Raw genomic sequence first — 27,375 nt, forward strand, 5'->3', positions numbered from 1 at the left:
TGCACCGCGCGAGTGCGAGTTGCTGAGCAAGAGGGCCAGCGACGACGACGAGGGGAGGGTCGCTCTTGCAAGTGTCTGTCCCGCCGTCTGCTTGCGGCTAGCCGAGTGCAGTCTGAGCAGTCCCAGCGAGACTCGCACCCTTGTACCAGCCCACACTCGCTCTAGCCCCGTCCCTTCCCCCCGGCCCTCGTCGCCCCCCTCTGCTCCACCGCCTCGCTCAACGCACACAGCACCCCGCTCCCCTCCCGCCCCGCAGCCAGCCAGCCAGCCAGCCATGGCCGCTGCCGTCGCCCACCCGCGTGCGTCCACTCGGCCCCTCCGACCCGCGCACCCGCACTGACCCGCTCCCCTCTCCCCCCCCCGCTCGCCCTCCGGACACGCTCCACCTCGCCCCGCGCAGCCAATGTCGCAGACTCCGTCCAGCAGGTCGTCCGCAAGAAGCTCGGCGGTTTCGTCGGCTGTGCGCCCCGCCTCCCCCACCCCTGCCTGCTCCCTCTCACCCCGACTGACCGCAATGTGGTGCCCGCAACAGTCGCAAACCTCCCCAACCAGTACCACCGCAGATCCGTCCGCAAGGGCACGCTCCACCCCTCTCCCCTCTCCCTTCTCCGTGACGCCCTCCTGACCTCCCCTCTCCCGCGCAGGCTTCCACTTCACCGCCATGGTCGTCGGCACGTCCCCCCTTCTCTTCCCTCGCGTCCCCTCTGACCCTGCGCATCTGACCCCGCCATCCCCGCAGGCGAGTCTGGCCTCGGCAAGTCGACCCTGATCAACACCCTCTTCAACACGAGCCTCTACGCCAAAAAGAACGTCCCGCGCCCCGAACACGAGCGCCCCCAGACCGTCGCCATCGAGAGCATCACCGCAGGTCCGTCCCCGATCTGCCATCGTGAGAGACTCACACTCAGAGCTCGCGCGCTGACGCTGCGCCCGCGCAGACATCGAGGAGAACGGCGTCCGCCTCCGCCTCACCGTCGTCGACACGCCCGGCTACGGCGACTTTATCAACAACGAGGAGGGGTGCGCACCGCATGTCCTCCCAGGTCGGCACCAAACACATCACGCTGACAAGCGGTACTCGCAGCTGGAAGCCGATCCTCGACAACATCGAGGCGCGCTTTGATGCCTACCTCGAGCAGGAGAACCGCGTCAACCGCGCAAAGATGGTCGACAACCGCGTGCACGCGTGCCTCTACTTTATCGAGCCGACCGGCCACTCGTGCGCTCGTTCTCTCCCGCGCGCACTGCACCGTCCGAGCCCTGGGACGCTGACCCTGCACGCCCACACCCGCCGCGCAGGCTCAAGCCGGTCGACATCGAGTTCATGCGGCGCCTGCACACGCGCGTCAACCTGATCCCCGTCATCGCCAAGGCCGATACGCTCACCGACGACGAGGTCGTCCAGTTCAAGGCGCGCATCCTCAGCGACTTGGCGCACCACCGCATCGAGATCTACCAGGCGCCGCAGTACGAACTCGAGGACGAGGAGACGATCGCCGAGAACGAAGAGATTGTCGTGCGTCGCTTCCCGGTGCCAGGACCCTCTGGAGTCGCGAGCCGCCGCTGACACGCCGCCCGCCCGGCCGCGCGCAGCGCAAGATCCCCTTTGCGGTCGTCGGGTCCGACACGGTCGTGTCGACGTCGGACGGGCGACAAGCGCGCGGGCGCGCGTACCCGTGGGGCACGATCGAGGTCGACAACGAGGACCACTGCGACTTTGTCAAGCTGCGCCAGATGCTCGTCCGCACGCACATGGAGGAGCTCCGCGAGCACACAAACCACGCGCTGTACGAAAGGTACCGCGAGGAAAAGTTGCTCGCGATGGGCGTCGCGCAGGACCACTCGGTCTTCAAGGAGGTCAAGTGCGTGCCGGACTTCCCTCTCTCTCTTTCCCCTGCGCTTTTTCGCCGTCGCCGTGCGCACCGGCTAACCTTGTCGTGCCCCCCTTCTGTCGCACACAGCCCGGCGGCCAAGATGGCCGAGGAGCGCGCGCTGCACGAGGCCAAGCTGAGCAAGATGGAGGCCGAGATGAAGATGGTGTTCCAGCAAAAAGTCAACGAGAAGGAGGCCAAGCTCAAGCAGTCCGAGGAGGAGCTGTACGCGCGCCACCGCGAGATGAAGGAGGCCCTCGAGAAGCAGCGCCTCGAGCTCGAGGAGAAGAAGCGCAGGATCGAGCAGGGCAGGCCGCTCACGCCTGAGAAGGTGCGGCCCTTGCGCGCTTTTATCTCTCACTGCCTCAGCCACTGACTCGGACTGTGCTCGGCTACTCGCAGCACCAGCAGCAGCAGACCAAGAAGAAGGGCTTCCTCCGCGCATGAGCGCGCTCTCCGCCCGCGTTCTCGTCCGCCGCCGCTGCCGCCTTCCTCTTCGCCACGTCGCCTCACGACCCCCTCGTTCTCACCTCGTCACGATCCTCGCGCTATTCCGCTCCGTCTCGTTCCCTCGATTCGCGTCGAGCGTCACCCGCTTTCGTCTCGTCGCCGTTTCCCAGATACCCCCTCTTTCCTCTCCCTGTCTCCCCTTTCTCCCGTTTCTCCCCGTCCCCCTCGTCATCCCGCCTACCACCTCCTGGCTGTCGCCGTCGTCACTGCTAGCGGCACTCCCTCCTCCCCCGCTCTTCCCTTGTTCTGTGCCCGATCACCCCTTGCCTTGTGTTTTTCCCACCTTTTTCTTCTGTCCCCTTCCCCTGCAGTACTACCTCGAGAGTTGTCCACGCTGTCCGGTGAGCGCCGCAGAATCAAGCGCGTCGACAAGCCACGGAAGCTCGTTCGGACTTCATCGCCGCACCTGCTTGCCCTCGCTCGTTCCCTTCGCCTCCTCCCACGAGCAAGCGAGCGATGGAGAGCTCGCTGTGGTGGCTCATCGTCTTCCTGTGCCTCTTCCTCGCCTCGTGGCTCGTCTACCTCAGTGCGCCCGTCCCTTACCCTCCTCTACCCACCTCCCCTCGCTGACATCCCCCGCCCGCAGTCCTCTCAACCTGTCTCGGCCCCCCGCTCCTCTCGTTCCTCCGCGCCCGCCTCGCGACGCACTACCGCGCCTCGAAGCGCACAGAGTGGGACGCCGGCGCCGGGAGCGGGTATCGCGCCGTCGGGAGGAGGACGGGGTTCATGGAGGGGCGTGGGGGGAGCGAGGGGTGGGAGATGGCGACGTTTGGGGCGCAGGACGACGAGGGGATCGAAGGATGAGCGCACAGACGGGGATCCCGCGCGAGGAATGGGCGGGGGGAGCGAGCGAATTACTCGCTCGGGCGACGACGACGATGACGTGAGTCCCACGAGGTCGACGACGTATCCGCAAGTGCTCACTGCTGACGCGAGCATCGCGGTGCGCACAGCCCGCAGCTGCCGCCCTTGGGCGCTCGCGTCCCTGCTGTCCACGAGCATCCAAGGCGCGCATTCATGCCCTTACGCGCAGCTCGGTACGTCGAGCTCCGTCTTGCTTCGGCTCGAGAGCTTTGATGGCTTCAGCTGATAGATCTATGCGGCTTGTCTATGTACAGGCGCAACCGGCTTCGTGCTCTCCCGCATCCCGCTCGTCGCTGCAGCTCGCCGGATCCAAATCGCGGCGCCGCTGGCCCAGCATCTACAAGTAACATCCGGGATACACTGGGCGCTGCCTAGCGATGCGGCTGGGCATCAGAGATTGTGTCGAGAAGGCGGAGGCCGACGACTCTTGCATTCGGAGGATCCGCAACTCGATCCGTTGTGTGACACGGAATGTCGGTCGCGCCTCTACGCAGAAGTCTGCATTTCTAGACGAGGCAACTCATGCCGCTCTTGTGCTCTATCTCGCCCGCGAACCCGAGAGTGCAGCCCTCCCTTGCGACGCGGAAGCCCGAGCAAGCGTGTTGGGCAAGTCTGGCTGCTTCTGCGGGCAGCGTCGTCTGAAGAGCGCTGCACTTGCGATTTCTGGAAGCTCTGGTCAGCCCGTCAGTCTCACACCTCGTGTCGTGTCGCGGAAGCACCCTCATCAGTTTCATCGCACGAGGCTCTCTCTGTCCCCACCCCGGCTCACGCAGCTCCAGCCTGCCTGTCAGCGCTTCACGAGCACCTTCAGTAGCTCGGGCTCCATCGGCAAGCTGGCTACCCCTTCCTTCGCCGCCCTGCCCGCTGGCACCTCGACCCCACCTGCGGACCGCGACGGCTACCTCTCGCCCTCGTGGGTCGTCCCGCCCTCTGCCTGGCCGCCCGGTCCCGCCTCCGCCTCGTCGCCCTCCCCCGCCGCCCGCCCCATGCACCCGACACCGCGCTCGCGCTCGTCGAGCGCGTCATCGTCGCTCGCGTCGGACAGCAGCTCGACCGACTCGTGGGACTCGGAGCTCGAGGCGCGCGAGGCGCAGCTGCAGTGGGACGAGAGCGTGCGGCAGCTGCACGCGCTCGTCAACCTCGTCGCCGTGCCCTGGATCGCGAGGTACTTTGGGCGGAAATGGGCCTACTGGCGTGCGTCCTTGTGCTTGCCTAGTCGGGCCTTGTACCGCTAGCCTGACAAGCGCTGAAATCGCTACTGACGAAAGGTTCTGAATCGGCACAGTGTTCGAGCGGTACCTCCACGTCGGTCTGGGCAAGCACTTCTTCCTCGGCTCGTTCGCACGATACGCACCGCAGACGTGGCGATGACGGCGTAGAAGGAGGTCTCGATGACGAAGGAGGGGCGACAGGAGATACCCACTCAAGGAGCACTGTAGCATACCCGAACTCTCCCTCGCATCGCACGCAGAAACGCACAATCTTGCGCCTCTCCGTCCTCTCTTTTTGGGTCCGTGTAGAGATCGTGCAAATGTCCGTACGTTGCAGCCAAAGTGGAGCCGTCTAGGCGCACTCGCGATGCATTGATGAGAAGAGACATGGGGCAAGGTGCGAACAACAGAAAGGCTTTGAGCGATCAACGCTTGTCGAGAGCAGAGTGGACAGACACTGTCAGGCGGTCAACGCCGACAGTCGAAGGATGCAACCGGTTCAAAGGAAGTGCCACGTGAGCTGCAACACGCCCTGGTCGAGTGTGCCGAGCGCCTCGAATGCTCCTTCGCTGAGATCGATTGATTGATACGCGCACCCGGGGCACTGGGCCATGAAAAGTGAGAGTCAACTGACCCGCCGGCTGCACAAGAGGAGCTTCACGCACCGTGTCGGCCACAGTCGCCTCGATCGTCTTGCCGGCGCTGTTCGAGATCTGCACCTTCTGCCCACAGTGCTTGCCGCCGTCCACTTGCGACGCTGAGAGGGCAATGATGTAGTCGCTGTCGCTGTGCACCGTGCCGCACGAGCCAGCCACGCCGTACTCTTCAGGCGATGCAGTCCGAGGTCAGCCTGGGTACGAAGAATCCGAACCGGAGTGAAAAGGGACGCACGCAGGTAGTAAGTCCCGCGTCCGCTGAACGTCTGCGAGCTCGATGAGCCGCTCGAGGACGAGGCAGACGACGTCTGCGCGGCAGCCGAGCTCGTGGTCGTCGTGCTGCGAGGTGCGGCCGTGGTGGTCGAGGTCGCAGCCTGCTGGTTCAACTGCACGGCACCGACGTCGGAAGAGGAAGCCGACGTCGAAGCGGGCACAGCCGCTGTGGTCGTGGAGGACGAGGACGATTCATCCTCTGCGTCGCACTCCCAGTCGTCCTCGTCGCTCGAGTCGCTGCTTCCGGATGGCGAGCTCTGCGCGTTCAACTGCACAGCCGAAGGTGCAGAAGCGGCAGCGGAAGACGAGGAGGAGGGTGCTGACGACGAGGACGAGCTGCTGGAACCGGAGTCGGCTTGAACGGCGTTGTTGGCGAGTTTCTTGTCGCCGGCGGCTACTTCGTTGGCACTCGCTGTCGAATCGACAGCGGTCGAGGACTCGGCAGCGGAAGCAGCAGACGAGGCGGCGTCGGGTGCGGCCGACGAGGGCGAGGCCGACTCATCCGAGGTGCCAGCGGAAGAGTCAGACGATGAGGCGCTCGACGAGGCGCTCGACGACGCAGACGAGTCCCACGTGATGGCGCCGTCCTTGCACATCGTGCCGGCTGTGCGAATGCGTTCATGCAGTCGTCAGCACACTTTGCCAGCAGAGGACTGCAATACCGCCCTTGTCACCGGGACGCACCGGCAACCGCTCCCATGTCGGTACAGTTGTCGCCGTCGCAGAGCGCAAAGGTGTAGTCCGTCAAGCACTTGAGGGTCGCCTGCCCTGCAGCGCGCTTGCTGTGCAGCCTGCGGCCCGAACGCGGAAGCGTGCGCCCGCTCGCGTAGCCGGTCCGGCCGGCGCGCGCGAGGAGGTCGGCCGAGAGGGCGCGGTGCTGCTGTGCGTGGGAGTAGTGCGACGAGGCCGAGGCAGAGACGAGGGTTGCGGCGGCGAGGGGGAAAGCCGTGAGGAGGGACGTGAACGAGACCATGACGACGGGCGGTGCAGGCGAGTCAGAGCGGGAGAAGCGTGTTGTTGGTTTGAGTGACGAGACCAGCTGTTGATACGAGAATGTCAGCGACGCGAAGAGGAGGGAAGACGGGATGGGACATAGACGCGAGACGCAGGACGAGGAAGACGAACCTCGAGCGTGAGGGGGGAACGGTCTGAAAGTCCGAACGGCCTGCGAAGGACTTGCGAAGACCAGGGAGGAGGAGAGTCGCAAGGAGAGTGAGGCGAGAGAGATACGGTTCCGACGCGACGACGCCGAATTTCGCGGGACGTTGCTGCGCGTGCTCGACCCGCCTTCACGCGCTCGTCGGTCACCCTACGCGTGTCAAATGCACGAAAACAATCTACCATGCAGTTTGAGAGCGCGTAAAGCGTGCCCCGAAGCTGTGTGCGGCCGTTCCATCATCTGTTCGACGCGTCGCTCCGCGTCTCTCACTGCGAAAGGTGCCAGGCGGTTGCGAGCCTGTGCGCACACGGTCTTGCGCAGGTGATCGCATAGGTATGTCGCACCGATGCACGTCTGTGTACAGATCCCGATTGTCTACGTGAGGTCTAGTGCAGCACGAACGCGACCATAAGCGCCAGAAGCGCTACGCCGGTTGCACGTGAAAGTCGAGTCGCACCGCTCGTCGGCGTAGAAGTTTCTGCAGTTGTCGGCATTGTTACTGCAGCATCCGACTCCGTAGACGAGGGTGCAGAAGAGGCTGCAGAAGTTGAGTTGGCGGGCGAGGTGAAGTCTTGAAGTGCCCAGCGGAACCTGGCGCATGCAAGAAAGAAAGATGTCAGCCTCGTCGCTTGAGGAGGCAAGCTGCAGAGAGCGCTCACCCAGCCTCAATATGGGCCAAATTCAGCTCGTCCTGCCAGAAGTCGCTCGTGTGCCCCAAGCTCGTGAACCACGTCCGCCCCGTCATGGTGGCCGCCTCGGCGCCCGCTGTGCCGTTGGTCAAATCGACCGTCTGTCCTTCCCGGAACCAAGCAATCGGCGGCGGCGTCCCCTGATAGTATGGTCGAGTGCCAAAAGCCGGGTCGTTGACAAGCGAGGTGTCATACGAGAGAAGGACGGTACAGTTGACCGAGCGCGGGTCTGACCGGAAGTGGTGCGCCTCCTCGACGTAGGTGTAGCGGTCGGGCAGCATGTCGATGGTCGGGTGCGACATGAGCTTGGTGAAGGTCTGAAAAGCCTCTGAGCGAAATCAGTCTCAACGCTCGCAATAGATACGGATGAAACCGCCTCTTTGCCAGCTACGCACGACGTTTTGCAGGTCGGGGTGATAGTCGAACCAAGATCCTGTCAGTTGATAACGCGTGAGACTTGCCTGCCGCATGTTCAGCCAGGCAAACGAGCACCCAAGCACGCCCTCAAGCCGCACGACCGTCTGTTTGACTCACCCAGCGCCGTCCCGAATGCCGTATCGTTGAATAAGCACGCGCTGCCGGCGTGCAGGCCGATCAAGCTCCCTCCGCTGCCGAGCCACCGCGTAAGGGCAGCTTGGCCGTCGAGGTCGAGCACCTCTTCCGAGTTGCTGAGAAAGACGACCGCCTTGAAGGGCTGGAGCTGCTCGTCGGTGAACAGGCTCGGGTCTTCTGAGAAGGTCGGGTCGTAAAGCGATGTGCTCTTTGCAATGGAAGTGAGGGCGTCGATGGCAAACGGAATAGACTCGTGACGGTACCCGAGAGTCTGGACAATCGACCCGGCGAGCGTAGTTGTGAGTTCATTTGTAATTTGATATGCACGCAAGAAGCGAACGCACCCTTGAATAGACGAGAACGGGCGGCGGCGACTGTGCACCAACAACGGGAACGAGAAGGAGCGGGAGCGCGGACAGCGCGGTAGCGAGCAAAGCCAGCATCCCTGAGCACTGCTTTCACAACCTCGGGCAGTCTGGAAGGCTACAGGGTGGGCACGATGGTGCAGCAGGAGGTCAAACCGTGCCGAGGTGGGGGAAGACGACCTTTGCTCCTGTCAAGCTCACTGCGCGCCGCCTGTCGGACCGAGTGATTTGCAATGGGCTCCAGCTATCCCCTCGTCCGCGATGGCGCCCACCGTATCGAACCGAATGGCCCGACGCTCGCGTATTCGCTTCATCTCCCATCCGCAAACCCGACTCGAGCCGCGCTCATTGCACATCCGTACGGCCGACTGGGAGGCTCACGCTTCGACCATGTGATCGTAGCTCTCGCCGAGCTGCTGTGCGAGCTCGGCTACGCAGTTGTGCGGTACGACGCGAGGGGTGCCGGTGAGAGCGAAGGGAGTGCCAGCTGGACGTGCGAACTCCTTTTCTCATCCTATCATGTAGTTGGGGGTTTGCACTGACGACGGTCATCACAGTGGCGCGGCCGAGGCGGAAGACTACCAACAACTCGTCGACTCTCTCGTCCTTCCGCTCATCTTCCCGGCCGACACGCTCTCTTCCGCCGCCGACTCCAGCGCAGCGGGAGCGCAGACATACCACCTGCTCCTTTGTGGCTATTCCTTCGGGTCCCTTGCCGCGTCATTGTGCCCGGCTCGGCCCGCTCCGCCTGCGTTTGCCTCGTTCCGCCCTTCCGCTCGCCTGTTGACCTCCTACCTCCTCATCTCGTATCCTCTCTCCGTCCTGTGGGCCCTCACCTTTCTCCGCTCATCACCCTTCACGATGTCACTCCGCCGCCTTGTCGAGCGCGGCGACAATCGCATCCTCGCCGTTCATGGCGACAGGGACAACTTCTCTGCCGTGGACAAGCTGCGCGCGTGGGCGAGCGAGCTAGACAGTGTCAAGGGGAGTCAGGAGGCGTGGAAGGCGATTGAGGTCGAAGGGGCGGATCACTTTTGGCGCGATAGGCGGAGCAAGATGGAGTTGCTTGAGGCGGTGAGGCAATGGGTACGGGAAGGCGAGCGGCCAGCCGCGTCTCGGGCGGCAGATGGACGTGCAGCGACATCGTAGCTCAGCTCGGCAGTGGCGCGGGTCTGCACAAGCTTAGAGGACTGTTGCAGCCGGACCGCGACTCAAGGAAGGTAGGTAGCTGATGAGCGACACGGACAAGTCTCGGAGCGCGAGAACAGCTCAGGAGGCTGCTAAGTCCCTAGCATGCTATCGTGATCGTCTTGCGCCCTCGTCAGACTCAAGCAAAGCTGTGTGTGGTCCGGGAGAAGGGCGTGTCTCGTCGCGCGAGCGCGGAGTTGTTGGTTGTCCACTTTCCGGCTCGCACCGCGCAAGCTCACGAGAGCGAGCGCAGGGCACGAGCACAGCACGATGGAGGACAGGCGGCCCTCGGCAGCCTCGCCGCTGCTCGACGGCGACCCTCCCACCTCGTCGCAGGCGAGCGTGCGCGAGCCTCCAGCGAACTCGTTCAACCTCGCCGCCTTCCGGACGTATCTTGCGCAGCTGCTTCCGCTGCTCATTGCCGCCGACCCGGCCGACCTCGAGACGCTCTTTGAGCGAGCCGACTTCGGCGAGCGCGCGACGAGGTGGGCGAGCGACCCGAATGCGGGGGCGCTCTACGTCGTCAAGAACCGCGACGAGCACGAGATCAACCCTGAGCGAGGTGTGCAGCTTCTGTGAACCTCACAGAGAGGCGTCCGCTAATCAGGATGGCGTGCAGACGAGACCCTCCCCGACACCTTCACCTACTCGCTCACCTCGACGCTCGCCTACTCTCCTGCGCAGTCTGCGACCCTCGCACTCATCAAGCACGTTCCCATTCTCGATAGCGCGACCCCGCTCGCCGCGCAACTCCATTTTCTCAACCTCTTCGGCCCTGCGTCTTCCGCTTCGTCCGCCTCTGCCGCCTCAGCGGGCACTTCGGCTGGCAGCGGCATCTACGAGGGCCTGCATCGCCTCGTGCACTATGGCGTCGCCCCCGCCTTCGAGGCCTATGTCGAGAGCAAGTCGCGAAGGGACGGTTCGGGTCGCGCGGTTGACGACTCGAAGGATGCGGATACCAAGCTGGGCATCCCGATGACCAAGAAGAAGTTCGCCGAACTCGAGCTCAGCTTGCTTCATCGTGCGTGGTCGACCTTCCCACGCGAGCTGGAAGCCAGCTGATCTCGCAATTCCTCCTCACAGTCCAGCAGAACGTCGAGATTCCGGACATTGTCCTCTCGATCCATCCCGCCGTTGCCGCAGCCGTGGCGCAGGCCGAGTCGAGCGGTACTCGCGCGTCCGTCGACATGATTGACGCCGCCCTCCTCTCCGACTCGGCCTTCCTCAATCGCCTGCAGGGCGAGGTCAACAGCTGGGTCAAGGAGATCCAGACCGTGACCAAGCTGAGCCGCGACGTCGCGAGCGGCACCGCGAGTCAGGAGGTCAACTTCTGGCTCAGCATGGAGAAGGCGCTCGAGGGCATCGAGAAGCAGCTCAAGAGCGAGCCCGTCCAGCTCACGCTCGACGTCCTCAAGCACGCCAAGCGCTTCCACGCGACCGTCTCATTCATTGCCGATACCGGTCTCAACGATGCGTTCAAGACGGGTGAGCACGAGGTAAGCTCAGGTCCTCTGCGCCGAGCTGACGACGAGATTGGCCACAGTCCACGACTACAACGTCTTGATGAAGGACTTCCCGCTAAACGACCTCCTCGCCGCCACGGACCTCGCCAAGGTGCAAGAGAGCATTCTGCTGATCTTTGGCCACATCAACAAGAAGCTCAAGCTCTCGTGCGCCTGAATCGTTGGCGTCTCATCTTAAGTCCCCGCTAAGACTTCTGCCCGCAGGCCCTACCCGGTCCGCCGGGCGCTTCCGCTTGTCGAGGCCATCTCTCGCGACCTCAACTCGCAGCTCCTCAAGGTCCTATCGGCACAGCGCCTCACGTACTCGGACTACCCTCTCTTCGAGCGCGCCATGTCGGCCTGCTCGGCCGTCTTCCATGCCTGGGACGACTCGTTCAAGGAGTTCACCAACGTCGCCCGCGAAGTGACGCGCAAGCGCGCCGAGAAGTTCATCCCGATCAAGATCGCGCCAGCGCACGCCAAGCTGCAAGAGCGCGTGCTCTACTTCCGCCAATTCCGCAAGCAGCACCACCAGCTTCAGGTCATGGTCGGCCCACTGGGCAGCGAGACGAGGCACGCGAACGGCGCGGGTGAGACGAGCGCCGAAGGCCAGGTCGACGGCGACATGGCGAAAGAGTGGACGAGCACGCTCGGCGACATCGACATGGACGCTGAGGTACGCTTGCGCCTTTCGATGTTTCCGCTGCTGAGGGCTTTGTCGCGAGACTCGCTGACCTGATGTGTTTGTGCAGGTCCGCCAGGCGTACGAGAGCGTCAAGAATGTCGACATTCTCGACGTCTCCACGGGTCAGTTCCGCTGCTGTCGCACCTCACGAACTCTACTGAATCTTGGGTAGAATGCAGAGGGCACCGAGATCTGGATCACGGCCGAAACTGCGTACAACGAGCGAGTTGCTCGCGTCGAGAACCACATCATCTCGCGCCTGCGCGATCGTCTCGGTGGCGCTCGCAACGCCAACGAGATGTTCCGCGTCTTCTCCAAGTTCAACGCTCTCTTTGTGCGGCCCAAGATCCGCGGTGCGTACCGTCCCAGCTGTCAAATGGTTCGCGGTGCTGACGAGATGGTCTGCAGGCGCCATCGCCGAGTACCAGTCTCAGCTCATCGACTCGGTCAAGGACGACATCCGCCGCCTGCAGGACAAGTTCAAGGCCGGGTACCAATCGTCCGAGGCGTATCAGATGTCGCAGCTGCGCGACCACCCACCCATCTCGGGTGCGATCATCTGGGCGAAGCAGATCGAACGCCAGCTGTACCAGTACATGAAGCGCGTCGAAGACGTCCTTGGGAAGGAGTGGTCGCACTACGCCGATGGCCAGCGCCTCCAGACCGAGAGCCAGTCGTTCCGCGACAAGCTCAACACGCGCCCGATCTACGATGCCTGGCTCGTCGACCTCAACCGCCGCAACCTCCAGATCACGGGCCGCCTCTTCATCGTGACGAAGAATCGCCAGCAGGGCGGCGCGCTCCAACTCGCAGTCAACTTCGACCCGCAAATAATCACGCTCTTCAAGGAGGTCCGCAACCTGCTCTGGCTCGGCTTCCAGGTTCCGCACACGATCAGCAACGTCGCCAAGGACGCCAAGCGCGTGTATCCGTACGCCGTCAGCCTGATGGAGAGCGTGCGCACGTACTCGCAGACGGTCGCCAAGCTCGAGGCCAACCCAGACATCGCCCCGCTCGTCGCCGCTTCGCACAAGAAGGCGCAAGAGCAGATCGCCAAGGGTGCGTCTTTCACTCTTTCTGGCTACGCGCGAAGCTGACCATCAGAAATGCACAGGCATGCACTACCGCTGGGATCACTTCGTTAACACCTTCGACGGACGTTCGCTCTCGTACGCTGGCGGCGCCGGTCTCGACGCGTCCGGCAGCAAGCACACACACTTTGTTCGCGAGTTTGCCTCGATCGTCGCCGAATTCCAGGATCGCACCGACCACCTCATCGATTTGTGGGTCGACATCAGCCGCACTGTCGACGAGCTTACCACCTGCCCCTACTCGACCGCCGCTTTTGCCGAGCGGCTCGACTCGCTGCAGAAGACGATCGACACGCTCAACCTCGAGGGATACGCCAATCTCGACTCGTGGGTTGGCGCCCTTGACCGGCGCGTCGAGCAGAAGCTCGTCGGCCGTCTTCGAGCGGTGATCGACCGCTGGTCCGGCGAGTTCACGAAGGAAGCCGACTCCGGCGGGCGCGGCGACTTGAGCACTGGAAGCGGCCTGACGTCGTGCAAGAAGGTTGCCATCAAAGAGCCGGCCGGTCCGGACGACGCGCTCAAGCTCGACACCCTCGTGCACGAGGTGCGGATCCAGAACCAGGTCATCTACCTCGACCCACCTCTCGAGCAAGCGCGCGCGAGCTGGTTCCGCCAACTGCAAGACTGGCTCGGCGTCGTCTGCGGCCTGACGCGCATCCAGAGCTCGCGGTACGAGATCGGCCTCAAGATCCGGTCTGCCGCCCCCGAGGACCTCAACTACTCGGCGCTGCTGGCTACGCTCCTCGATGGCGCGCTCGAGCGCCCTTTCGCGCTCGTCGAGGACAAGCTGCGCACCATCGGCGCGTATGTCGACAAGTGGCTGCAGTTTCAGTCGCTGTGGGACCTCGAAGCTGAGTATGTCTACGCTCGCCTCGGCGACCAGCTTTCGTCGTGGCAGCAGCTCCTCCTCGAGATTCGCAAGACGCGATCGACATTCGACAACTCGGAGTCGCAGCGCTCGTTTGCCGTGGCTGTCATCGACTACGAGCAGGTTCAGAGCAAGGTCACGGCCAAGTACGACGCATGGCAGCGCGACCTCCTCGGCCGCTTCGGCAGCAAGCTTGGCGCCGCGATGAAGGAGACGCACGGAGCGATCCTCAAAGCACGCCACGACCTCGAGCAGCACTCGATCGAGACGTCGTCGACCGCAGCGACCGTCACCTTCATCACGTTCGTTCAGGACGTCAAGCGTCGCGTCAAGACCTGGGCGCCGCAGATCGAGGTCTTCAGCAGCGGCCAGAAGACGCTCGAACGCCAACGCTACCAGTTCCCGCCCGATTGGCTCTACGTCGATCAGGTCGAGAACGAGTGGAGCGCCTTCAACGAGATCCTCGCGCGCAAGGACGCTTCGATCCAGGAGCAGCTTGCTGGACTGCAGCTCAAGGTCGTCGCCGAGGACAAGGTCCTGCACAACCGCATCGAAGAGGCCGTCGCCGAGTGGGAGGCGAACAAGCCGATCCAGGGCTCGCTCAAGGCGGAGACCGCCATGACCGCCATCGGCGTCTTTGAAGGCCGTGCGAACCGCCTCAAGGAGCAGTACGACATGCTCTCGCGCGCCAAGGAGTCGCTCAACCTCGACGCGACGAAGGACGGCCGCCTCGACCCGGTCCTCGAGGAGATTCGCGACCTCAAGGCCGTCTGGACCGCGCTCTCCGGAGTATGGGCGCAGGTCGGCGAGCTTCGCGACACGCTGTGGTCGTCGATCGTCCCGCGTAAGCTTCGCCAGCAGCTCGACTCGCTTCTCGCCTCGACTCGCGAGATGCCGAGCAAGATGCGCCAGTACGCCGCGTTCGAATACGTCCAAGAGACGCTCCGCGGCTACATCAAGTCGAACACGCTCGTCGCCGACCTCAAGTCCGAAGCGCTACGTGAGCGTCATTGGCGGCAGCTGTACAAGGCCGTCCGCGCCGCCGGTCACTACTCGCCTTCGTCGATGACGCTCGGCACCGTGTGGGACCTCGACCTCAAGCGGAACGAGGCGCTCATCAAGGAGGTCATCGTGCAGGCGCAGGGCGAGATGGCGCTCGAGGAGTTCCTCAAGCAGGTGCGGCTTGCACTGCGGGCAATGCTTGTCCACTACTCATGTCCACGCACGTGCAGGTCAAGGAGACCTGGACCAGCTACACGCTCGACCTCGTCAACTACCAGAACAAAACGCGTCTCATTCGCGGCTGGGACGAGCTGTTCACGAAATGCGGCGAGAACCTCAACTCGCTGACTGCCATGAAGCTCTCGCCGTTCTACAAGGTTTTTGAGGAGGAGGCCTCGGCGTGGGAAGACCGCCTCAACCGCATCCACGTCCTCTTCGACGTGTGGATCGACGTCCAGCGCCAATGGGTGTACCTCGAGTGCGTCCTTATTCCTGCTTCATCGCCCGCGCACTGTCCTGATGCAGCGCTTCACACGCAGGGGCATATTCTCCGGCAGCGCCGATATCAAGCACCTCCTCCCAATCGAATCGCAGCGGTTCAGCAACATCAACGCCGAGTTCCTGTCGGTCATGAAGAAGGTCTTCAAGTCGCCCTTCGTCCTCGATGTGCTCAACATCCAAGGCGTGCAGAAGAGCCTCGAGCGCCTCGCCGACCTGCTCTCCAAGATCCAGAAGGCCCTCGGCGAGTACCTCGAGCGCGAGCGGTCGTCTTTCCCACGCTTCTACTTCGTTGGCGACGAGGATTTGCTCGAGATCATCGGCAACAGCAAGGATGTGAGCTATGAGATCCGTTTCACTGTTGAAGCGAGCGAGACTAACACACTGACGCCTGCAGATCGTCCGCGTCGGCAAGTTCCTCAAGAAGATGTTCGCCGGTCTCTCGTCGATCACGCTCGACGAGGAGCAAACGCGCATCGAGGGCATGGCGTCGCGCGAAGGCGAAGAAGTGCCCTTCTCGTCGCCCATCGTCCTGGCCGACTTCCCGCGCATCAACGACTGGCTCGCCAAACTCGAGTCGGAGATGAAGGTCTCGCTCGCGCAGCTTCTTTCGCGCGCCTACGCGGACCTTCGCACGTTCTACGAGGACCCGTCCGGACTCGACGGCCAGCGCTTCCTCGCCTGGGTGGATGGGTACCCTGCGCAGCTCGTCGTCCTCGCTGTCCAGGTCGCCTGGACGAGCCTCGTCGAGGGCGCGCTCGACGCCGGCAAGTCGCTCGAAGGTCCGCTCGCGATCGTCCTGCACACGCTCGACGTGCTCGCCGATACCGTCCTCGGCGACCTGCGCCCCTTGCAGCGCCGCAAGTGCGAACACCTCATCACGGAGCTCGTGCACGAGCGTGACGTCCTGCGTGTCCTTCACCACGGCGGCGTCAGCGCGAAGAGCGACTTCAACTGGCTCTACCATATGCGCTTCTACCTCGACACGAGCCGCCCGAACGTCCTTGAGCAGCTCGAGGTCAAGATGGCGACCGCGTCCTTCTTCTACGGTTACGAGTACCTCGGCGTACCGGACCGCCTCGTGCAGACGCCGCTCACGGACCGCTGCTACCTTACCCTGACACAGGCCCTCGATTCGCGTCTCGGTGGCTCGCCGTTCGGGCCCGCCGGAACGGGTGTGCTTCGCTCTTCCCGCAACATGGGGCGGAGCTTCTGCTCACCAAGGGTTTTCCGTACGCAGGCAAGACGGAGTCGGTCAAGGCCCTCGGCGTCGCGCTCGGGCGCTTCGTCCTCGTTTTCTGCTGCGACGAAACATTCGACTTCCAGGCCATGGGCCGCATTTTCGTCGGCCTGTGCCAGGTGGGCGCGTGGGGGTGCTTCGACGAGTTCAACCGACTCGAAGAGCGCATTCTTTCAGCAGTCTCGCAGCAGATTCAGACGATCCAACTCGGCCTCGGCGCGACCCTCACGAACCCGAGCACCGAGATAGAGCTTGTCGGCCGGCAGCTTCGCATCAGCCCCGACACGGGCATCTTCATCACCAGTAGGACGAGCCCGAGCCTTGCGAGCGACCCCTGCTGACCCCGACATCGTCACCCAGTGAACCCGGGCTATGCCGGTCGCTCGAACCTCCCCGACAACCTCAAGAAGCTCTTCCGCTCGATTGCCATGACCCGACCGGACCGCGAGCTCATCGCGCAAGTCATGCTGTTTTCGCAGGGCTTCCGCACGGCCGAGACGCTCGCGTCCAAGGTCGTTCCGTTCTTCAACCTCTGCGCAGAGCAGCTCTCGTCGCAGCCCCATTACGACTTCGGACTCCGCGCTCTCAAGGCCGTCCTCGTCAGCGCCGGTCACCTCAAACGCGAGCGCCTACTCGCCGAGCAGAAGGGCGACGAAGGCGCCGTCGTCCGGAGCATCGACATTTCGGAGCAGGAGATCCTCATCCAGTCGGTGACCGAAACGATCGTCCCGAAGCTCGTCGCCGAGGACGTGCCGCTCCTGACGAGCCTCCTCGCCGATGTCTTCCCCGGCGTCGATTACGTCCCGGTCAATCTCGACGAGCTGAAGAAGCACATCGTCGCCGTCTGCAAGGAGCGTCACTTGGTCGCCGACGATGTGTGGCTGCAGAAGGTTGTCCAGCTGTACCAGATTCAGAACATCCAGCACGGCCTCATGATGGTCGGTCCGTCGGCGACGGGCAAGACAGCCGCGTGGCGCGTCCTTCTCGCCGCGCTCGAGCGCCTGACGGGCGTCGAAGGCGTCTCCTACGTGATCGACCCAAAGGCCATCTCGAAGGATGCGCTGTACGGCACTCTCGACCCGACTACGCGTGAATGGAACGACGGTCTGTTCACTCACATTCTGCGCAAGATCGTCGACGATGTCCGCGCCGAGTCGACAAAGCGACACTGGATCGTTTTCGATGGGGACGTCGACCCTGAATGGGTCGAGAACCTGAACAGGTACGCAAAGCTCAAATCTCGTCAAGATCGCATCCTCACTCTGAGACCGCAGTGTGCTCGATGACAACAAGCTCCTCACGCTTCCGAACGGCGAGCGCCTCAACCTGCCGCCCAACGTCCGCGTCATGTTCGAGGTCGAATCGCTCAAGTACGCCACGCTCGCCACCGTCTCGCGCTGCGGCATGGTCTGGTTCAGCGACGATGCCGTCACGCCCTCCATGCTTTGCCGCAACTACCTCGACACCATCGAGGCCGTCCCACTTGACGTCGCGGACGAAGAAGCCGCTTTGGGCGGCTCGGGCCGCCTCGACGCGAACAACGGCGACGACGCCGTGTCACCCGTGCTGACGACGCAGCGCACCATTGTGGCGAAGCTCGCGCCGTACTTCGAGCGCGATGGCCTCGTTTACAAGTCGCTCAATTTCGCCGCCTCGGTCGCCCACATCATGGATTTTACGCCCGCCCGCGCTCTCGCAACGCTCTTCTCGCTCGTCAACAAGTCGATCCGGGCCGTCGCCGAGTACAACTCTCGCCACGTCGACTTTCCGCTCACGGCCGACCAGGTCGAGGCATTCGTGCTCAAGCGCCTCCATGTCAACCTCGTCTGGGCGTTCGTCGGCGACTCGAAGCTCGACACTCGCGCCGCTATGGGCGACTGGCTCCGAACTCAGTCCAGCCTCGACTTTCCGCCTCACGCTCCCGGCGGCTCCCTGATCGACTTCGACGTCGATGTCGCAACCGGCAGCTGGGTTGCCTGGGAGTCGACGGTCCCAACGATGGACGTGGAAACGCAGGCGGTCACGTCTCCCGACGTCGTCATCCCCACGGTCGACACGGCACGGCACGAGGAGGTCTTGTACTCGTGGCTGTCCGAGCACCGGCCCCTCCTTCTCTGCGGTCCGCCCGGCTCGGGCAAGACAATGACGCTGTTCAGCGCGCTGCGCAAGCTTCCGGACCTGGACGTCGTCGGTCTCAACTTCTCGAGCGCGACAACGCCGGACCTCATCCTCAAAACGTTCGAGCAGCACTGCGAGTACCGCAAGACCCCGAACGGCGTCATCCTCGCACCGGCGCAAATCGGCCGGTGGCTCGTCCTCTTCTGCGACGAGATCAACCTTCCCTCGACCGACACGTACGGGACGCAGAAGGTCATTTCGTTCCTGCGTCAGCTCGTCGAGCACGGCGGCTTCTGGCGCACGACCGACAAAGCGTGGGTCACGCTCGAGAACATCCAGATCGTCGGCGCCTGCAACCCGCCAACGGACCCAGGCCGTGTCCCGCTCACCCAACGTTTCCTCCGCCACGCTCCCCTCGTCATGGTCGACTATCCGGGCGAGACGTCGCTCAAGCAGATCTACGGCACGTTTGCCCGCGCGCTCCTCAAAGTCGTTCCGCCTCTGCGCGGTTTCGCCGACGCGCTCACCAACGCCATGGTCGATCTCTACCTCGCCTCCCAGCGCCGCTTCACCACCGACATCCAGGCGCACTACGTGTACTCGCCTCGAGAGCTGACGCGCTGGACGCGCGGCATCTACGAGGCTATTCGGCCTCTCGACGCGCTCAGTGTCGAAGGGCTCGTCCGCGTCTGGGCGCACGAGGCGCTGCGGCTCTTCCAGGACCGCCTCGTCGATGAAAACGAGCGCAAATGGACGGACGACAAGATCGACGAGGTTGCGCTGGCGCACTTCCCGACGCTCAACCGCGACGAGGCTCTCGCGCGCCCGATCCTCTACTCGAACTGGCTTTCGAAGCACTACGTCCCCGTGGACCGCGAGCACTTGCGCGAATACACGAAGGCTCGCCTCCGCGTCTTCTACGAGGAGGAGCTCGACGTGCCGCTCGTCCTCTTCAACGACGTCCTGGACCATGTCCTGCGCATCGACCGGGTCTTCCGCCAGATCCAGGGCCACCTCCTCCTCATCGGTGTCAGCGGTTCCGGCAAGGTGCGTCACAAGAGCTTCGTGACTCACGCCTCGCGCAGGTCCTGACGCAATTCCTGCTCTAGACGACCCTGTCGCGCTTCGTCGCGTGGATGAACGGCCTCAGCGTGTTCCAGATCAAGGTCCACAACAAATACACCGGCGAGGACTTCGACGACGACCTGCGCACCGTTCTGCGCCGCGCCGGCTGCAAAGGCGAGAAGATCGCCTTCATCATGGACGAGTCGAACGTCCTCGACTCAGGGTTCCTCGAACGCATGAACACGCTCCTCGCAAACGCCGAAGTTCCGGGCCTGTTCGAGGGCGACGAGCATGCGGCGCTCATGACGGCGTGCAAGGAGGGCGCGCAGCGCGACGGCCTCATGCTCGACTCGCCCGACGAGCTGTACCGGTGGTTCACGTCGCAGGTCGCGCGGAACCTCCACGTCGTCTTCACGATGAACCCGCCGACGGGTGGTCTCGCTTCGCGTGCTGCGACCTCGCCTGCGCTGTTCAACCGCTGCGTACTCGATTGGTTCGGCGACTGGAGCGAACAAGCGTTCTATCAGGTCGGTCTCGAGTTCACGAACGCGCTCGACCTCGATGCGCCCAACTACACGGGCCCGCCCGACTTCCCCGTCGCGTACCGCCAGCTCGCGCTGCCGCCTGTCCACCGCACCGCCGTCGTCAACGCGCTCGTTCACGTCCACCAGTCGATGTACGAGACGAACAAGAAGCTCGCGCGCCGGCAGGGCCGCGTCAACCATGCCACGCCTCGGCACTACCTCGACTTCATCAACCAGTACGTGCGGCTTTTCAACGAGAAGCGCGACGAGCTCGAGGAGCAGCAGCGACACCTCAACGTCGGCCTCGACAAGCTCCGCGAGACAGTCGTCCAGGTGGAGGAGCTGCGCAAGAGCCTCGCGGTCAAGCGCACGCAGCTCGAGGCCAAGAATGCCGAGGCAAACGACAAGTTGCAACGCATGGTCGTCGACCAGCAAGACGCCGAGCAGAAGAAGATCGCTTCGCTCGAGATGTCGGCCGCGGTCGACAAGCAGAAGCAGGCGATCGCTGAGCGGCGCGAGGTGGTCATGGGCGAACTGGCCGATGCCGAGCCGGCCGTCGAGGATGCCCAGGCGGCGGTGTCGAACATCAAGAAGCAGCAGCTCACCGAGGTGCGGTCGATGGCCAACCCGCCCGAAGCCGTCAAGCTCTCGATGGAGGCCGTGTGCATTCTACTCGGCCACCGCATCGACAGCTGGAAGGCCGTCCAGGCTATCCTCCGCAGCGACTCTTTCATCTCCAACATCGTCAATTTCGACACATCGTCCATGTCGCGCGCGCTTCGCGACAAGATGCGCAATGAATACCTCTCGCGCCCATCTTTCAACTTCGAGACGGTCAATCGCGCATCCAAGGCGTGCGGCCCGCTCGTGAAGTGGGTGATGGCGCAGGTCAACTACTCGAGCATCCTCGACAAGGTCGGCCCGCTTCGCGACGAGGTGCAGGCGCTCGAAGAGCAGGCGGAGACGACGATGCACCAGGCCAACGCGCTCACCAGCATGATCGCCGAGCTCGAGACGCGCATCGCATCGTACAAGGACGACTACGCCGTCTTGATCAGCGAGACGCAGGCCATCAAGACGGAGATGGAGACGGTACAGACACGCGTCGACCGCTCCATCACGCTGCTCGACAGCCTCTCGTCCGAGAAGACACGGTGGGAGGCCGGCAGCAAGACGTTCGACGCACAGATGAGTACCGTCGCAGGCGACGTGCTACTCTCCGCCGCCTTCGTCGCCTATGCTGGCTACTTCGACCAGAACTACCGCCAGTCAATGTGGAACGGTTGGGCGACGCACCTTGCCGACGCCGGCATCAAGCACAAGCCCGAACTCTCGCTTTCCGAGTATCTGTCAACAGCCGACGAGCGCCTCGAATGGCACGCCCGCTCTCTCCCGACCGACGAGCTCTGCATCGAGAACGCCATCATGCTGAAGCGCTTCGACCGGTACCCGCTCGTCATCGACCCGTCGGGCCAGGCGACGACGTTCCTTCTCAACGAGATGCGCGACCGCAAGATCTCGGTGACCTCGTTCCTCGACGAGGCGTTCCTCAAGAACCTCGAGAGCGCCCTTCGCTTCGGCACGCCCATTCTCATCCAGGACGTCGAGCACCTCGACCCGATTCTCAATGCCGTACTCAACAAGGAGCTCCGCCGCGCCGGCGGTCGGGTGCTCATTCGTCTCGGCAACCAGGACATCGACTTCTCGCCCTCATTCACGTGCGCTAATTATGACGCTGGTGTTTTCGTGAATATAGCTCATCAGTCTCGCCTCTCCCAGCATGTTCCTGTCTACGCGTGATCCGACTGTGGAGTTCGCCGCCGACCTCAACTCGCGTGTCACGATGGTCAACTTCTCGGTTCGTTCGCCGCTCACAGCTTTTCCTTTCGGGCGGATCAGCTTACCCCTTCCCTGCAGATCACTCGCGCAAGTCTGCAGACTCAGTCACTCGCGCAAGTTCTGCGTGTCGAGCGGCCCGAGATCGACCGCAAGCGTTCCGACCTGCTGCGCCTGCAGGGCGAGTTCCGCGCTCGCCTTCACCAGCTCGAAAAGAAACTTCTGTCGGCATTGAACGACTCGCAAGGCAACATACTTGACGACGACAAGTACGTGTCTCCTGCTTTGCCTCCATGTGGGCCACCCCGCCCTGATACCGGAGCAACAGGGTCATCGCCACCCTCGAGACGCTTAAGCGCGAGGCGGCCGACGTGACGCGCAAGGCGGAGGAGACGGACACGATCATGGCCGAGGTCGAGCAAGTCACGAGCGAGTACCATGCGCTCGCCCAAGCCTGCAGCAACGTCTTTTTCGTCCTCGACGAGCTCAACCTCCTCAACCATTTCTACCAGTTCTCGCTGCGGTTCTTCCTCGACATCTTCGACTACGTTCTTCTGCACAACCCGTCGCTCGAGGGTGTCACCGACCCGCATCAGCGCTTGCGCATCCTCCTCGATGACCTGTTCCTCCACGTCTTCAAGCGGACCTCGCGCGCGCTCCTGCACACGGATCACCTCACGCTCGCCGTCCTCCTTGCGCAAGTGAAACTGCGCGGCACCGACAGCGACGTCGACGAGCACGAGTTTGCGTTCCTGCTCGACGGCGGCGACAGCGCGACCGCATCCTCGGACACTGCGAAGGACGACGTCCCTATCCTGGATGCGGCGCAGCAGCAGCGCTTGCGCGCCTTTGAGCGCCTGGCGTGCTTCAAGGATGTGCGCGAGCACGTCGTCGCGAATCCGGACGTGTGGACGGCTTTCCTCGTCTCGACCACCCCGGAGGCGCTTATGCCGCCGCTGTGGGCCGATCTCGCGCCCGTGCAGCTGGCCGTCCGGCGCGCTCTGGTCGTCAAGTGCCTCCGACCTGACCGCCTGCTCCAGGCGCTCAGTGTGTTCGCCGCGACCGTCTTCCAGCGGGACCTTCTGTTAGAGACAGCGTACGATCTCGGCGGCATGGTCCAGAACGAGGTCGAAGCAGCATCACCTATCTGCCTCTGTTCGGTACCCGGCTACGATGCCAGCTACCGCGTCGACAACCTCGTCTCAGCCTTGTCCGCGCGCTGCACGTCGGTCGCCATGGGTTCGCAGGAAGGTTTCGGCCTCGCCGACCAGGTCATCGCAGCAGCGGCGAGGACTGGCAATTGGGTCCTGCTCAAGAACGTCCACCTTGCGCCGGCCTGGCTCAGCCAGCTCGAGAAGCGTTTGCAGGGCCTCAACCCGAACCGTGCCTTCCGCCTCTTCCTCACGATGGAGACGAACCCGGCGATCCCCGTCAACATTCTTCGACAGGGACGCACGCTCATGAACGAGCCGCCCCCCGGCATCCGCGCCAACATCCTCGACTCGCTCCGCGGACTCAACCCGAAGCGCCTCGCGTCGGGTCCAGCCGAGAAGACACGCCTGTATTTCCTCGTCGCGTGGTTCCACGCCGTCGTTCAGGAGCGTCTGCGCTACGTCCCGCTCGGATGGAGCAAGGCGTTCGAGTTCAACGACGCCGACCAGGAGGCGGCGCTCAACACGATCGACGCCTGGCTTGCCTCGGCCGCCAAGGGCCGGGCGAACGTCGACCCCGCCAATATTCCCTGGGCTGCGATCCGTTCGCTCGTGCGCGAGACGGTGTACGGCGGCAAGATCGACACCGTCTTTGACCAGAGCCTGCTCGACTCGTTTGTCGCGACGCTCTTCTCGGCGCGCGCTTACGATGTCGACTTCCAGCTCGTGCCGCCAAGTGATGATGACGAAGGCCTCGTCGCGCCCGAAGCAACGCAGCTCGAGCAGTTCGTCGAGTGGGCCTCGAAGCTGCCGGAGCAGGAACCGCCGTCGTACCTTGCGCTCCCGCCGACGGCCGAGCGGGTCATCGCGCTCGCCCAAGGTGCGTCTCGGCTTCTCTTGTGCATCCGTGCACGGCTGACATGTGGTCTTTGCAGGTTCGGCGCTGCTCTCGCGTCTGCTCAAGATGCGCTCGCTCGACGATGACGACGAGACGGTCGCTGCCGATTTGCACAAGACGAATGCGTCGACGCAACCAGCCTGGATGCGCGCCCTCAAGCAGTCATGCATGGAGTGGCTCGAGCTGCTGCCAAAGGTGCGCCGCCTTGCTTGCATGAGGTACAAGCCCGTCTTGACAATGCGCTCCGCAGGACTCGCCGCGCCTCGGCGCCTCGCCCGGTGGCTCGAAGGACCCGCTCTTCCGCTTCTTCGAGCGCGAAGTCGCGCTCGCGGCCAAGCTCCTCCCGACGATCCGCACCGGCCTGTCGAATCTCGTCAAGGTGTGCGATGGCGAGCTCAAGCAGACGAACGACCTGCGCGCGCTTCTCTCGGACCTCACGAAGGGCACCGTGCCAGCCTCGTGGCGGCGGTATCGCTGCCGCGCCCTTCCCGTCGGAACGTGGCTCGTCGATCTCTCGAAGCGCATCGCGCAACTCGTGACGGTGGTCGGCTCAGGGGACCTCGCCGCCGTTCCTGTCGCGCTCGGCCTCCTCTTCCACCCGCACGGGTTCATCACGGCTTCGAGGCAGGCCGTCGCGCATCGCACTAAGAGCTCGCTCGAAGAGCTCAGCCTCGAGATCGAGCTCGAGCAGACGGGCGGAGAGAACGCCTTCACAATCGAGGGTGCGTCTTTCGCCGTCTCCTCGCGCTTCCCGTGCGGACCCCTGATCCTTGGCGCGTCTCTCGCAGGTCTCTCGCTCGTCGGCGCAAGCTGGCAATCGGGCCGTCTCGCCCTCAACGACGGGTCCCTCGTCCGCCTCTCGTCGTCTTCCGTGCGCTGGGTGCCTAAGACGTCTCTCTCGGGCGAGGGCGACAAGCGCCTCTCGATCCCGTGCTTCCTCGACACGACGCGCGCAGACGTCCTCTTCGACGTGCGCGTGCCGCGCGAGGGTGTCGACGCGACGGCTGTGGTGCAGCGTGCGGTCGCGCTCGTGGCGGCCGAGTAAAGGCGGTCTGTGGGCTCTGTATAGCGTTTCTCTGTCCGTTTTTTCCCGTCGCAAATCTGCAACTTTTGTTCCGTTTTCTCAATCTGAAGCGAGAGTGAAGCGGGGCGGGCTACCAGAAGTCCGTGCAGCCTTCTCAGGTAGGAGCACAGAGAGCGCGAATCCCGCGCGCGTCCCTCAAGTCGGCGCCTGAAGCACCCGTGAGCTCCGCTTACGAAACAGAAACCCGGGCGAGCCTCCTTGCCGCGGCAGGAGCGGTGTTGAGCATGCAATGCAAGTCGCCCATGACCTCTTCAGCCTCAGAAATCGGTAACTTTGCCGCCATACGCCCAATCACCTGCGGAGCATCACATTGAAGTCAGCATCGAGGTGGACGACGCTCGAATCCCCCAGCACGAGACGATCGACGACGACGCACCATGCACGAGCGGCTCCCTCTTTGGCCCGCCGCGCTCGCCCGTATTCGGGTTCTCGTCACCCTCGAACTCCGGTTTCGGCCTCTTGACGACGTCCGGGTGCATCTCCTGTCCCTGCTCGAGCTCGGCGAGGTCTACGCCCTGGGCCGCGGGCGTCTGGGCGCGCTTGACGAGCGCTTCGAACTCGCGCTGGAGGTGTGGCGGGAGGGCGGGCGGGGCGGGGCGCGAGAAGGAAGAGGCGGCAGCGGCGGTGGAGGAGGGGTCTTTCGGCGGGAAGAGCGAGCGGGAGGGCGCCGAGTGGGCGATGTGGCGCGCGGGCGATGAGGAGGTGGAGGGGACGGAGAGGCAGGTGCAGCGTGCGAGGCTGCGCTCGGCGGGCGTACGGAGTGCTTGCATCATCTTGGGTGTCCCGGGAGAGCGCGGCGAGAGATTGTCGACGATAGGAGAACGAAAGAGATGCAGAGCGGCGGTGCAAGATCGGAACGATGATGGCCGCGGCACCTCCCGTGTCTGCCTGCACCGGCGAATCTGTCGACTTGACTGATGAAAGCGCAAGAAGCATCGATAGCTTTCGCAAAATGACGGACGCAAACTCTCCAGACACTCTTCCGTGAGCGAAAGCATCGCCGTCGAATGATGCGAAGCGAGCAGTACAACCTAGGAGTACACTACAGAAGGTACACGCAACGACGCCACACTGCCGCAAGTGCGCAATGACGCCGCCGCTCTATGCGAGAGAGAGCGAGACGACTCGACTACTCGTCGTCGTCGTTCATCGCGCCCGCCTCGGTGCCGCCGCAAACGGAGCCGTCTGCCAGCGCGACGCCGAGCAGGGGAACAATCTGAAACTGCGATCGGGAAGTGCGAGGCTGATCAGTGCCTGCACGAGCTGGACGTTGCGCAGCGCGAGAGGTCAAGGCCGAACACGAGGAGCGCCCGACTCACGGTCGCAAACGTCTTGCCAAAGAGCTTGAGGAGGTTGACCTGATTGGGGTTGAGCGTGTCGCCCTCGGTGCAGACGGTGTGGGGCGCGTGGAGGGTCGGGACGCCCTTGAGGAGGCTCGTCGAGAGGCCGAGCTTGCGGAACTGGGGCTCGAGCGAGTGCGGCGCCGGGTCGTCGTTGATGAGGATCGGGCCCTCGGCGAGCTCGAACGTCTCGGGCGCCGTGTTGCCCGTGCGCGCAAAGTCTTGCTTCTGGAACGACGTGAACCAGTCGGTCACGACGTCGGGCGTCTCGTCGGTGAAGAGGAGGCCGCGGTTGCCCTCGAGCATCTGACGACGCGGACAAGAACACGGGTCAAGGCTGGTCCAGCGCGGCGAGCCTCTGGGTTGCACGGCCAGGTGCGGACGGAGGGCACGCGGAAGACGGGAGACTCGACGCACGTTGGCAATCTTGTGGACGCCGAGGCGGCACTCGTCCTCCGGGGTGGCGCCGAGACCTTTCCGCATGACGGCGTTGCGGCCGAGGAAGATGCTGCATGTCGCGGAGAGGGGAGCGCGAGAGCACGGTGAGCCCCACCTCGAGCGCGGTGACGGGGGAGACGAGAGAGACGGACCGGGAGCCCTTCCACGCGGTGCGGACCTCCTGCAAGAGGTTTGTGCGCATGTGCTCGACGTCGAAGACCCAGAGGTACTTGAAGGCGTCTGCCTGCTCGCGGATCTCTTCGATGAGGCGGCCCTTTGCCTCCTTGCCCTTCTTTGCGGTCTGGGTGAGGGCAACGACGCGGTCACGCTTGGAGCGGGGCATGGTGCTTGGCTAGGCGGGGCTGAAGGAGCGGCGGGCTGCGAGGTGGAGCAGGAACGCTTGATGCGAGAGTGTCGAGAGACGGCGAGACGAGGCGCGAAGGGGGAGGATGCGCGCGGTTCGAGGGGGCGAGGGAGCGTGTGGCGAGACTTCCTGTGCTACTCAGACTCGCTCTTGTCCAGAAGCTGCAGTAGAGAGCGGCGGGGAGCAGGTGCGAGGCGAGTGCGGCGGTGCAATGCGCAACGCTCCAAGCTCGACCTCGCCTCGACCCGCCCACCTCGCCTGCACTCGCTCGCAAAGACTCGAGAGTAGCACCACGCGACTCGCAGCTGCCACTTTCCTTACCCGTCCCGCAAC

General features: G+C 63.8%; 8 protein-coding genes across 8 annotated transcripts; 4 read left to right on the forward strand and 4 right to left on the reverse strand.

The window, feature by feature from the left end:
• Positions 1-274: 274 nt before the first annotated feature.
• Positions 275-2,318, forward strand: JCM10292_006070 (uncharacterized protein; the record flags this gene model as incomplete). The annotated part of the gene is made up of 11 exons (XM_076646995.1): positions 275-299; positions 401-460; positions 533-577; positions 645-671; positions 740-868; positions 939-1,020; positions 1,085-1,219; positions 1,300-1,516; positions 1,594-1,862; positions 1,962-2,202; positions 2,283-2,318. 11 exons carry the CDS (start codon positions 275-277, stop codon positions 2,316-2,318), a joined length of 1,266 nt encoding a protein of 421 aa, XP_076507333.1.
• A 519-nt stretch (positions 2,319-2,837) lies between these two features.
• On the forward strand, positions 2,838-3,185 carry JCM10292_006071 (uncharacterized protein; the record flags this gene model as incomplete). Its single annotated transcript, XM_076646996.1, has 2 exons — positions 2,838-2,907; positions 2,968-3,185. The coding sequence occupies 2 exons, from the start codon at positions 2,838-2,840 to the stop codon at positions 3,183-3,185; spliced, it is 288 nt and encodes a 95-aa protein (XP_076507334.1).
• A 1,046-nt stretch (positions 3,186-4,231) lies between these two features.
• On the forward strand, positions 4,232-4,616 carry MIM2 (Mim2p; the record flags this gene model as incomplete). The annotated part of the gene is made up of 2 exons (XM_076646997.1): positions 4,232-4,439; positions 4,531-4,616. The coding sequence occupies 2 exons, from the start codon at positions 4,232-4,234 to the stop codon at positions 4,614-4,616; spliced, it is 294 nt and encodes a 97-aa protein (XP_076507335.1).
• A 339-nt stretch (positions 4,617-4,955) lies between these two features.
• On the reverse strand, positions 4,956-6,358 carry JCM10292_006073 (RlpA-like double-psi beta-barrel domain-containing protein; the record flags this gene model as incomplete). Its single annotated transcript, XM_076646998.1, has 4 exons — positions 4,956-5,060; positions 5,122-5,279; positions 5,348-5,989; positions 6,070-6,358. The coding sequence occupies 4 exons, from the start codon at positions 6,356-6,358 to the stop codon at positions 4,956-4,958; spliced, it is 1,194 nt and encodes a 397-aa protein (XP_076507336.1).
• A 572-nt stretch (positions 6,359-6,930) lies between these two features.
• On the reverse strand, positions 6,931-8,228 carry JCM10292_006074 (ThuA domain-containing protein; the record flags this gene model as incomplete). The annotated part of the gene is made up of 5 exons (XM_076646999.1): positions 6,931-7,135; positions 7,204-7,550; positions 7,629-7,666; positions 7,768-8,056; positions 8,130-8,228. 5 exons carry the CDS (start codon positions 8,226-8,228, stop codon positions 6,931-6,933), a joined length of 978 nt encoding a protein of 325 aa, XP_076507337.1.
• Positions 8,229-9,608: 1,380 nt separating this feature from the next.
• DYN1 (dynein heavy chain) lies at positions 9,609-24,861 on the forward strand (the record flags this gene model as incomplete). The annotated part of the gene is made up of 22 exons (XM_076647000.1): positions 9,609-9,900; positions 9,958-10,359; positions 10,422-10,823; positions 10,882-11,008; positions 11,066-11,516; positions 11,593-11,647; positions 11,705-11,878; positions 11,934-12,584; positions 12,640-14,660; positions 14,717-14,964; positions 15,026-15,320; positions 15,382-16,159; positions 16,225-16,527; positions 16,585-17,446; positions 17,499-19,389; positions 19,452-21,649; positions 21,711-21,789; positions 21,849-22,036; positions 22,096-23,798; positions 23,854-24,011; positions 24,067-24,538; positions 24,605-24,861. 22 exons carry the CDS (start codon positions 9,609-9,611, stop codon positions 24,859-24,861), a joined length of 14,007 nt encoding a protein of 4,668 aa, XP_076507338.1.
• A 296-nt stretch (positions 24,862-25,157) lies between these two features.
• SDH8 (Sdh8p) lies at positions 25,158-25,673 on the reverse strand (the record flags this gene model as incomplete). Its single annotated transcript, XM_076647001.1, has 2 exons — positions 25,158-25,195; positions 25,277-25,673. The coding sequence occupies 2 exons, from the start codon at positions 25,671-25,673 to the stop codon at positions 25,158-25,160; spliced, it is 435 nt and encodes a 144-aa protein (XP_076507339.1).
• Positions 25,674-26,029: 356 nt separating this feature from the next.
• Positions 26,030-27,021, reverse strand: MRT4 (ribosome assembly factor MRT4; the record flags this gene model as incomplete). Its single annotated transcript, XM_076647002.1, has 4 exons — positions 26,030-26,122; positions 26,220-26,546; positions 26,658-26,748; positions 26,831-27,021. 4 exons carry the CDS (start codon positions 27,019-27,021, stop codon positions 26,030-26,032), a joined length of 702 nt encoding a protein of 233 aa, XP_076507340.1.
• Positions 27,022-27,375: the final 354 nt, after the last annotated feature.

Source organism: Rhodotorula paludigena (assembly GCF_050403205.1).
Source record: "Rhodotorula paludigena JCM10292 DNA, Rt_paludigena_JCM10292v1_ctg7, whole genome shotgun sequence".
NCBI classification, from domain to species: domain Eukaryota; kingdom Fungi; phylum Basidiomycota; class Microbotryomycetes; order Sporidiobolales; family Sporidiobolaceae; genus Rhodotorula; species Rhodotorula paludigena.